The 12,254-nt window shown below is 34.9% G+C and overlaps 1 protein-coding gene across 8 annotated transcripts in view; it reads left to right on the top strand.

The window, feature by feature from the left end:
* The window catches only part of LOC120431703 (TPR-containing protein DDB_G0280363-like), a 124,710-nt gene that overhangs the window by 16,855 nt on the left and 95,601 nt on the right, over positions 1-12,254 (top strand). For all 8 annotated transcript variants that reach the window (XM_052710199.1, XM_052710200.1, XM_052710201.1 and 5 more), the window contains exons 3-4: positions 86-925; positions 3,344-3,452. In XM_052710199.1, coding sequence (XP_052566159.1) covers positions 86-925; positions 3,344-3,452 — 949 coding nt within the window. The remainder of the gene's footprint in view (positions 1-85; positions 926-3,343; positions 3,453-12,254) is intronic.

Here is a 12,254-nt window from a genome sequence, read left to right as displayed (position 1 = left end):
GTGTGTGTTTGACCAGCGCTAGTGGTCACGATTGTTTTCCGCGGTGGTACTAACGAGCGTTTGTTGTTGTGGTTCTCTTCCGCAGTCCCTGTTCACCGCAAACCCCTGCCAGCATCCGATCGTGATACTCAAGGATGTGCAGTACAACGACCTCAAAACGATGGTGGACTTTATGTACTACGGCGAGGTCAACGTGTCCACCGAGCAGCTGCCGCAGGTGCTCAAAACGGCCGAGATGCTCAAAATCAAAGGCCTGGCGGAGATGCCGGACGCGTCGGCCGTGTGTAAGGCCGACCCCGGCAAGCTCGAGCATCCGGACCTGGTGGGCGCCGGGCTAGGTCCGGGAGGGACAGGCGGCCCAGAATCAATCTGGGGCAGCGCAGAATCTCAACAGCAGCAACAACAGCAGCAGCAGCAAGCCCAACAACAAGCTGCCCAGCAACAACAGCAGCAACAGCAACAACAGCAGCAGCAGCAGCAATACCATCAACAGCTACAGGCCCAACAGCCTCAGCTCCGAAGAACGCCCTCCCCCACTACCAACATGTCCCCTGCGGCGCGGAGGAAGCGGCTGCGAAAAACCTCCACCGGTTCCGGATCGCTCTCTACCGAACGCCTCCAGCAACAGCAACAACAGCAGCAGCAGCAACAACAACAGCACCACCACCAGCAACAGGATGACCACGGCAGCAATACGGACGGAACGATAAACATCGTGCCGCACCTGCACATCCAGCAACAGGTCGACAACATATCGTACAGTACCGGGCACAGTGCGCTGGCGTCGCTGGCCGGGGCCGCCGGCGGACCCGGCAACAACATCCGGATAATCAAGGAGAGCCCCGGCTCGGACGTGGACCAGCAGCAGCACGAGTCGTCGCAGGAGAGCGTCGACGAGTCCGGCCACCACATGTCGAGCATCATCGTAAGTTATTAAAGATGTTAACTCCTATTTGTATGGCTTGAAAACTTGTCGGGAATTTGAAAATACTAAAATACTAAAATACTAAAATACTAAAATACTAAAATACTAAAATACTAAAATACTAAAATACTAAAATACTAAAATACTAAAATACTAAAATACTAAAATACTAAAATACTAAAATACTAAAATACTAAAATACTAAAATACTAAAATACTAAAATACTAAAAAACTAATATACAGTCTAGACTCGATTATCCGAAGCCTCGATTAACCGAAGCCTCGATTATCCGATGATTGGATTATCCGAAGTTCGATTATCCGATCGATGGTTTGTATGGGACTTCGGATAATCGAATCATGAACGAAACAAATATTTTTGTATTTTTTTTTTATTTTCCAACTTTTAACATCAAATTCAAGTTTTGCGATCCCATTTCAGTCAAATTTGACTGGTTGATTGCCTATTAAATAAAAAAAAATGCATTTTTTCGACATTTTATTAACGCCATTTTGGCCGCCATCTTTGATTTAAAAATTCTAAACTATAAAGAAGTTAAGGGGTCATACTTATAGTTCAACCATCAAAAATAAGATAACGAAAAAAAATATTTGTTTCGTGATTTGACTATCCGAAGTGAAATTTTTCCAAGGCCTTCGGATAATCGAGTCTGGGCTGTACTAAAATACTAAAATATTAAATTACTAAAATACTAAAATACTAAAGGGACCATTCAAAAACCACGTGGACACTTGTTTGGAGATCTCAAACCCCCACCCCCATCGTGGACAATTTCCATACAGAAACATAAAACATGAAACATAAAACATGAAACATAAAACATAAAACATAAAACATAAAACATAAAACATAAAACATAAAACATAAAACATAAAAAACATGAAACATAAAATGAAATAAATACACCTGGTCTACAGTGCATTAACGAATAATCATTAAAAACATAAAACATATCAAAAGTAAAAAGCATTACAATATTGAAAACATTAAAGGCTTTAAAAGCATTGAAAAACATTTAAAAAACATTCGAAAACGTAACAAAAACCAAAAATAAACATTGAAAAAAAGGTTGTTAATCGATAGAATTATCGTCGATAACATTATCGCCGATAACGGACGATAACTCATTTTTAAAATCTTTCCTAAATTGACTTAATCTATCAATATTATGTTAAATGCATTCGCTTAGAATATATTTTTCTGATAATATGGTAAGTTTCAAAGTATAAATACTAATACTGAAAAAAAATAACAAAATACCGTATTTAAAAAAAAAATCTAATTTTTTTTATAATTTGCTATATGGGTATCAAACGATTCGAAATTTTGCATGCATTTTCAGTGTTTTAGAGTTTTTTTTGAATGAAATACTAAAATTTTCACAAAATACCGTATTTTCTCGAAAAAACTCATTTTTTTATAATTCGCAATATGGGTATCAAACGATTCGAAATTTTCTATGAATTTTCACTGTTTTAGAGTTTTGCTGAATGAAATACTAAAATTTTCACAAAATACCGTATTTTTTTGAAAGTACTAAAATTTTCACGATTTGCAATATGGATATCAAACGAAGCGAAATTTTACTTGTTTTTCATTCAAGAACTCTAAAACAATTAAAAGAAATGCCAAATTTTGAATCGTTTGATACCCATATTGCGAATTTTTAAAAATTGAGTTTTTTCGAGAAAATACGGTATTTTGTGAAAAGTTGAGTTTTTCATTAAAAAAACTCTAAACTAGGGGAAATGCATGCAAAATTTCGAATCGTTTGATACCCATATTGCTTATTATAATAGTTTGAGTATTTTCGAGAGAATACAATATTATTTTGTGGAAGTTTGAGTATTTCATTTAAAAAAAAAGTCTAAAACGGTTAAAATGCATGCAACATTTCGAATCGTTTGATACCTATATTGCGAATTATGAAATTTTTTGTATTTTAGAGAAAATACGTTATTTTGTGAAAATTTTAGCATTTCATTCATAAAACTTCAAAACAGCTAAAATACATGCAAAACTTGAATCGTTTGATAACCATATTGCGAATTATAATTTTTTTGATATTTTCGAGAAAATAAGGTTTATTGTGAAAATTTAAGTATTTCATTAAAAAAATCCACAAACACAACATTCTATTTTTCTTATTTTTTAATTAAAATTGGTTAACATTGTTCTTTTTAAGACTAAATTACGATAGACCTAAGATTTTCCCAAATATTTTTTTTCATCCACAAATGACATAGCATTTTTTCGAGATTTTGAAAATATTGAACAAATTCAAGAAATCGTTTGTTTTTATTTTCTATCCCAACGAGTTTCCCTCACTGCCAGCTCAACAGGTGCACCTAATTGATCTATATTCCCCTCCCTATTTTTTGTTCTCCGCCCGCAGAAAACGGAAGATCTTAGCGGGGTGACGCAAACGATACCGATGGACATCAGTGCGAGCTCGACCAGCGTGGCGGCCGTCAACATCCCACAATCGCAATCTCAGCACAGTGGTAAGTTTGGCTTTTTTTTCTCTTTCGTGACACTTTTATTACACTCTAAATTGAAACGGTACACACATCTTTGCGTTCTTCCTCCTGTGCAAATTTTGCCCTCTCCCTCGGAGAGACCAATCGTTTGTGTGTTTTATTGTTGTTGAATTTCATTTTTCATTTTTAAACACTGCGTCACTGCCGTTGTCCAGATGATGCGCCGCAAGCCCCCGCCGAAGAGGTTGGGGGTTAAAATTATCACAAAATTCACATCGGATGATGGTATCACAGGCAGAAATAAAATTTCGTTCAAAATCTTTCTGCAGTCATCCGTTTATTATCTCATCCTACCATCATATCGTCTCATCAGCATAACCGAGCACAAAACTGTTGTCATCATCCCCGTCGTCGTCGTCGTCTTCAGGCCAAATTGGACCTTATTTACGTTTTCGATTCGTTCGTGCCAAATGGTGGCCAATGCTCTCCCCCGAACACACACACACACACCAATCGTGTCCCGATCAGTCAAATTTTTTTCGACTCTTTTTTTCGGAATGCATGAAAAAAATTATTAATAAATATTTTTTCCATACACTTTTTATTTGTTTCTGCCATGCATAAATAACGAGCTGATTTCGTCATATCTGACTCATCCAAGCGGGGCAGATTCAGCTTATTTTTTTGCTCTCTCGAGCGCTTGGTGGAAATTAAACATTTTCGTCTTCTTCATTTGCCACCGACCGTCCAACACCAGTTGCCAATTCTCATAGCAGCGCAGCAACTAGGGAGTGGTTTCCACACAAACACCTGCCGGACAATAAAATTGAGGAGGCAGCCAAAATTTGGCAAGTTGATTATTTCTTGCCGCCTATGAGCTTGCTCATTTTTGTTTTTGTTGCGTTAGAAATATTGTAAATTAAATTGCAAATCTGGCAACTCTTCCAGAACTTATGAACAATTTAAACATAAACATTAGTGAAATAAGAAAAGTCTAAAACATTCAGTTGAATTCTGCCCTTGATTATGTCAATTTGTCATGGGGGTTTGTTTCTATTTGCTCATGGCCCGTACCGCGTTGTTTATACGCAACATCCCTGGGATTTAGTCCCGGGCTATTGCCGGTCCTATTTGCAAATGTGTGACACATTTGGTAATCGCTCTTTCTCACACACCATTTTGGAGGGGGGTCCTGCTGGTTTCAAGCTGCCAATTATGTGTGAGGTTTTTTTTGCGTGTCCTGAAGTGCGCGAGAGCCAAAAATTATCCGATGAGTGATGTGACGTGAGAAGTAGGGCGTCCAATTTTCCCGGGATTTTGAATTTCCCGGGAAATCGTTTTTTTTAATCTCGGGAATTCTTGGGATCCCGACTTTTTTTTTTAATTAAAAGACAATCATTAGTTTTCAAAAAATGTAAGATTTGAGGAAAACAAAAAGTATAACGTAAAAAAACTTTTTGCGGTACTGTACATCGAAACGAAAACTATGAAAAATATTTTTACCAGCTTTATTGATTTCTAAACATACAACTGTTCATCTATTTCCACAACAAAATCTGAATTTCAAGACCAAAATTTGATTTTTTTCCAATATCGGGAATTCCCTGGACTCGGAAAAACATTTAAATTAAGGGTACACAGCAAACAGAGAAATTTTAAACTTCTTATACAAAACATACGGAAAACTTGACAAATTTGTATTCATAATACTATCAACAACGATTTCAAAATGAGCAATTATTTTGATATTTTTGGAATCAAGACTAACATGTCAAAAGGGCTTAATATTGAATGTTTGGCCCTTTTAAAATGTTAGTCTTGATTCAAACAATTTCAAAATATTGTTTTCGAAAAGATTGGAAAATTTCACGAATGTTGCCTGTTTTAACATTGGAAATCGAACCATTAGTTACTTAGATATCGACATTAGATAATGGCGGGTTGTTTGGGTGAGACTTAGAAAACTTCAATTTTCCTGTTTCTTTTTCTTTAAGCCGCTGTACTCAGCAACCAGAGGTCCAATCTTCAATGTCTCTTAGACAATTTCAAAGCAAATTTTCTGAACTTTTCAAAAAAAAAAAAAAAAATTCGGAAATGGTTTTTTTTTAATTTTTTAAAAATTGAAAAACGTGCAAATATTTCGTTAAAATCAAACTTTCGGTGGCTATAGCTTGAAAACGGAGCTCTTTATTAAAAAATCTGTAAAGTACTTTTCGATTGCAAATTGAGGTCAAATTTTTTTTGGTTTGAAATTTCGATTTTTTCCAAAACTCACTATTTTTTCAAAAATTCATAACTTGGCGGCAGATTTTTGACCATACTTCTCAAAAGCTCAAAAGTTGTTTTGTCCTCTAAAACATATAAAAAAATCTCGAAAAAAAAAAACGTATTTTGAGAAATTGAGTTTTTGTGAAAAAAATGTTATTTATAAAATCGGCAATTTTTTTTCCGTGTACCTATTTTTTTTTCTCAATAATCCTCAACAATACCTACAACTTTCTTGAAGACACCAGAATGATCAGAAAATTCACTCAAAAGTTACAGCCGTTTAAATATTTACGTACAATTTTTGTATGGACAGCTGCCAAAATTGTATGGAGACTTGTATTGGTGAACCAATGACACAAAATAGCTTCTTTGGTCATAGGGAAGGCCCCCACAAAGTTTGAGCCAAATAAAAAAATACAAAAGATAAAAACGGTCGAAATCGGCCGATTTCGTAGAGAATTGCTCAAATGTAGAATACTTAGTGGAATATGTAATGAGAGCCTGTTATATCAACAAATTAAACTTCTCAATATTTCATCATTCAGTCGGGAACCGTGGTGTAGGGGTAAGCGTGATTGCCTCTCACCCAGTCGGCCTGGGTTCGATCCCAGACGGTCCCGGTGGCATTTTTCGAGACGAGATTTGTCTGATCACGCCTTCCGTCGGACGGGAAGTAAATGTTGGCCCCGGACTAACCTAAGATTAGGTCGTTAGCTCAGTCCAGGTGTAGGAGTCGTCTCCCTGGGTCCTGTCTCGGTGGAGTCGCTTGTAGGCAGTTGGACTAACAATCCAAAGGTCGTCAGTTCGAATCCCGGGGTGGATGGAAGCTTAGGTGTAAAAAGAGGTTTGCAATTGCCTCAACAATCAAGCCTTCGGACACCTAGTTTCGAGAAGGAATCTCGCAATCGAGAACGCCAAGGCAATGCTGTAGAGCGAATAATTTGATTTGATTTTAATATTTCATCAACGTATTGGATTATAAAATTATAAACCTATTAAGAGCATTTCTGGGGTCATATTTGAGGTCAACAATCCAAAATAAGTAATCGGAAATAAAAATCGTGTTTCGATTGAGGGACATTGCACAGTAGGAAAATTATGGTAATATTTCTTCTGGGAATGGTGACAGGATTCAGTTTCTGTCGAATTTTACGTTTTAATTCAATATTTTAGGTAAAATTACTTCAAAACAGAGGTTTTATTTAGCCAACAAAATTTTCCAAAATTCAACTTATTTTTAATGCGTAGGGTGCCCAGAATGTGAGAAAAAGTATCCTAGTTTCTCCAAGATTTAATCAGCGGTGCTATTTCCGTTCCAATATTCTCAAAAATAAAATTCTCATTTATAAATTTCGTGCTCTTCACAGTAAAAAAAAGTTGAATTTTTGAAGGTTGAAAATTTTATTGATTGAATATTATCTCTTTTATGTGTAATTTCAACTAATAATTTTATTTCAATTTTTTGTTCCTCGAAAAATCAGGGTGTAAAAAAAATATTACTACAATACTTTTCTATCATTTCGTTGCCGGCCATCGAATATTATATTGGAAGTACACACACTTATACAACATTGAGTTTTTTTAGAGAACTTATCATTGTGTCATGAGTTTTTAGTAATATGTCAACACCGTAAAGCGTTTTTTTGGTTTGAGGAATCGGAAGTGTTTTGAAAATTCTATTCTAAAAATATTTTTTGGTATTAGATGCTTGTCTTAAAAAAAGATAAGTTCACATTCAAAAGCTCAAAACCATTTTAAAAATAAATGTAACGTGGAAGTAAGAAGTGAAACTGAATTTTAAATTCAAGTTTGATTGTGTTCCTCATATCTAAACTGCAAAAAAGTTGAATTTTGGATGTTGAAAAATTTGCTAAAATTTTTTTAGTAATATTACTAAAAAAATGTGTAAAAATGTGAACCTGATGCAAATTTACCAATTCCTGATATAATATTACACATTTTTGACACAAAATCTGGCACCATTGCCTGATGAATATTACCATAATTTTTTGTAACAAAACTGTCTTGATATATCGTAAAATCGTGACCTTATTGAAATATTTTTTTTTATTTTGGTAATTTATTTGATAATTATTCCAAATCCACATCAGTTCATACAAATTTTTAAGGTCAAAACATAAAACAACGTATATTCTTGATGTACCATTCCATTCATGGTAGGTATATTTTTTTTTCGAAGTATAAAATAAATTTATATAAAAACTTTAGACATCGATTTTTCAAGATTTCTTGAAACGCGAATCATATTTTGGTATTGTTTTGATTCTTGTTTTTTAACCTTGGAAGGGAAGAATCAAAAATAAAAAAGGAACTGGTTTGATAGCTGCCAATCTACCCCAATTTGCTGTTACCTTTTTGTGTGAACATTTTATTATAAAGGACCTAAATTTTCAACCCAGAATTTTTTTTTGTTCAATCAACTCTGTACCTACGTCTCCCATTTCTATCAAAAAAACAAAATTGCCATCCAACTCACATCCAGCTGGGGGAGGGGAGGCAGCGAGGTCAAAAGTGGGGGGGCGGGGGGTAGGACAACTCCCCTGGCAGGACTGTCATTTTAATCATCAGTCAGACGGGTGGGCGCGCGCGTCCCATATCACCACCATCAGTTGTCGTTGTCGTCCTACGTGCGCGGGGGTGTCCTTGTACGGACACGTGCGCCGTTTGCAGGCTCACTGGCAAAAAAAGGATCATTAGGAAAAGTGAAGTTTGTGTTCGACGACACGATGTTGGTGGTTTGATATGATGGCGACTGACCTCTCTCTCTCTGAAGTAATGAAGACTTGTTAAAAATATAACACTTGGATGGAACTTGATGATGGTGGTGATTATGGGGAAGAGGGATTGGTTCGCAGGTGTGGCGGTTTTTGAACTGGAGATTTATTGATTGCATGCTTGAGGCCATTAATTTTGTTTATTTGGAGCGAATTTTTTCCTTCCTGTGCGCTTTTCCTGGCCTCTAATGGAAGTTGGTTGTTTATGGGGTTATTTTCTGGATGTTATTTTTTCGGGCTGCAGGAATATTTGATTGAATGTGGCGGAATGAACAGTTGGGTCAACAATGAAAATTGATTTAAGCTGTTTTCGTTGGAAATCAGTTTTAAAGGACCTTAAATTTTGTCTCGACGCTACTCAAGTCATAAAAATGTTTATCGTAAAATCGTAGAACGTATCCACCATTACTGATGATGGCTTCGTGCTTTAGCCCTAAAAAGAAGAAGAACTTTGGCTTAGTCAGTCACTGCAATGGTCATAAAGTTTATCTTTCTTAGAAGACGAGGTTCAAACCGAAAACGTGTTGTTCCAAATTTCAAGAAAATATCCCCAAAATCCATTGGCGCACCCCTCGTCCCGTTTTGATAGTGTTTGTGATGCACCACTTTCCGCCGCGTTTTGTTTACGTTTACGAACACAAATCAAATTTCCATCCATCAATCTCATGAAGCGAGAGAAGAGGCAGAGAGCTGCACTGCGAAATGTGGTGTAAGAAGTTCTCACAAGTGCTACATGCTGCTCATTTTTTTTTTCTGGGGTAGAAGAGAGGGCTGTCTCGTCTTCCTTGGGAACGACCAAGTTCATGGAACGTCGGAATTTAATGCCCAAATTGCATAATTACTTCAAATGACAGTGTGCTGACGGCGGTGGGTACCGCGCATTATGCGAGATGAGTTTTTTTTTATTGCACGGAATGTGGGATTTTTGGAAAGAAGTCAAAGAAAAAGGCAGAATAAGCTGAACTGAAATACTTAAATGGGTTGTTTAAGCTTATTTATTTAAAAGCTATCGCATTTTATAACAATGTTGTTAAGTGTTGTTACCTTAAAATCAATTGATTTAATAAATTAGAAACAAAATGGTCCAGTAAGCCATCAATATCGATTCCGTTTATTTTTATATTTTTCGACGGGAAGGATTAAATCTAGACAAATTAATTTAAAATAGCAGATGATATGTTAATACATAACGTCAAAAAACCAACCGGGGTTCGGTCCCTTCACCTTCTGCTTGTTAGACAGAAGGTTGAGGGCTAGGGAGCTGATTTTTTTACTTTTCAGCTTTTCTGAAACACTACTGTCAGGAATGAGCAAAGATCAATGTTATCGTCATATTTTGAAAAAAAAAATTAATGTTAAAAATATCACGAATCACGAACAAAAAAAAAATCGTGTTTTTTTTCTTTCTTTTAACATTTAATTCGAGTTCTGCGACTCCATTTTAGTCAGCTTTGAATGGTTGATTGCCTTTTAAATAAAAAAATGATTTTTTTCAATATTTCATCTCCGCCATTTTAGCCGCCATCTTGGATTTATTTTTTTAAATTACTTTAGAGTAGTTTAGGGGTCATTCTTGAGCTCAACAATCAAAAATAAGACAACAAAAAAAAAAACTTTTTTTCGTGATTCGATTATACGAAGTAAAATATTGCCAAGGCCTAACAAAAACGCAGCCAGTCCAATTTTTTGCAAAAGAATATATCTAGAGTTTTTTTTATTAGGTCCTATAAACATATGAAAGACAATAGTTTATTGGTCCTTTAAAAAAAAATTCTGGGTTTTTTTCGGTACCAGATTTTTTTGTCAATTAAAAAATCAGGATTTATTTTCTTGTATTTTTTTCTAGAAAATTCCTGATAAATTTATTTTTAACAGTGTCAAAATCCATTTTTTTTTAAAAGGTCCTATAACCTATTGTCTTTCATATGTTTATAGGACCTAATCAAAAATAAGTCAAGAAATATTCTTTTAAAAATAATTTTCAATATTTTGTACAATTTTTAATTCATAATTGTACCTAATTCGTTTCGAGCATTTAACATAAAACTTAAGGTTCCATAAGAATCAAGAGATGTTTATCTTTAAATGAGTTTATCAAAATAAAAAGGTAAAAGTTATCAAAAAAAAAAAAAAACAAAAATAAAAGCATTTGAAAACAGCAAAGCTATTGAAAAAATAATTGGACAATAACATTAAAAATCAACAATTGTGACCGCCGTTCAGTTATTATTTCGTTTTATGTTATGTGGTTTGGTCGAGAATATAACAGAACACTGATGAAGTCTGCAAGTAGTAGACGAAATAAGTATCGGTCAAGATATTAAAATATATAGCGGAATTAAAAGGAACAACTCGTCACTTTGTATTCATACGATTCAAATATTTTGAAATTGTCAACTAAACAAAGTTATTCAAGACACTCTTTTATATATTTTTCTACCTGTGATTTTGTTTTAATAATAATTTACAAGAGAAGTTAAATGTAGTTTACGAAATTTAAATTTACGCGATGGTTATTTATAAAATTGTCAAAAATTATGTTTTTGTGCAAATTTGTGCAAAAATGTGAAATAAAAAGCGTTAATTTGTTTTAGAGTTCAGCTGCTTTCCACGAATTTTCCCAAAAATTTCGTTTAAAATATCAAAAAGTTTAAGTTTTTCACTTCAAATGGAAAAAGAAGGAAACACTTTTTGTTTTCAGAAAACATGAAACAAACAAAAAAGGATATTGCCTAAACAGCAAAGGGTTCAAGAAATGTTCTTTCACGAATATGTTTGAAGCTTTTGTCTTTACAAAAATTCAGAATCAATCTGGATAACCCTTGTGGAAGAAAAAAAGGTAAATCAACGTTGTTTAAAAAATCAAATATCAAAATGCACAAAAATAATGAGGAAACTTGATAAAAACATATTTTGCAATTCCTTTGTGAAAATACTTACTTTTAATGTAATTTTCGAAGATACACCCAAACGGCGGTCGCATGATTGTGATGCATGGCTGCATGAAAGTATATCAGATTCTGCATGAAATCTGTCCTCATGCTTTTTTGCGATATAGGGATATGACATTTTTGCCCGTTACCGACAATTATCGACATTAGCGACGGCTTTTTGGTTGTATTACACAAACAAAAAACCCTTAACAGAACGAGGATTGAACCACCAACTTCTTGGTTATTGATCCGACACGCTACCACCGCGCCATGGACGCTTGATGAAATGTGAGTGAAAGAGCACCAACATATTCTTCTCTTTGGAGTGTTGCTCGGGGACGGGCCAGCATTATATGTGTTGGTGAGAACTGCAGATCGCTGAAATGTTTACACGCGGGCAAAAATGATCTACGGGCTTGCTGCAAAAAATGTTATAAAATGTGACATTTTCTGCAGCAAATCCACTGTTGCAGATTTTGAGATATATTTTTCCTTTGGGTGTAGAAAAGGCCTACTTTTTACTGCCAAAAATAACGTACTGAAAAGAACTTTTTAACATAAATTGATGTTAAAAAGTACTTTTTGCAATTCCGTCGTTAAACTACTTACTTTTCCTGTCATTCTTGAACGACGAAATAGCCTACTTTTCTGTACCAAAAATAACAGAATCGAATAGCAATACTTTTCAAAATAAATGCTGAAAAGTTCTACTTTTCAGCACTGAAATGGGTGCTGAAAAGTTGAACTTTTCAGCACTTGTTTCGAAAAGTAACACTTTTCAGCATTTTTTTGATTTAAACGATTTATTGACAAAATAAATGAAAATTTGA

This window comes from Culex pipiens, chromosome 3 (assembly GCF_016801865.2).
Source record: "Culex pipiens pallens isolate TS chromosome 3, TS_CPP_V2, whole genome shotgun sequence".
Classification (NCBI taxonomy): Eukaryota; Metazoa; Arthropoda; class Insecta; order Diptera; family Culicidae; genus Culex; species Culex pipiens.
The sequence above is the reverse complement of the archived record's forward strand: the minus strand, read 5'-3'. Positions and strand labels throughout refer to the sequence as shown.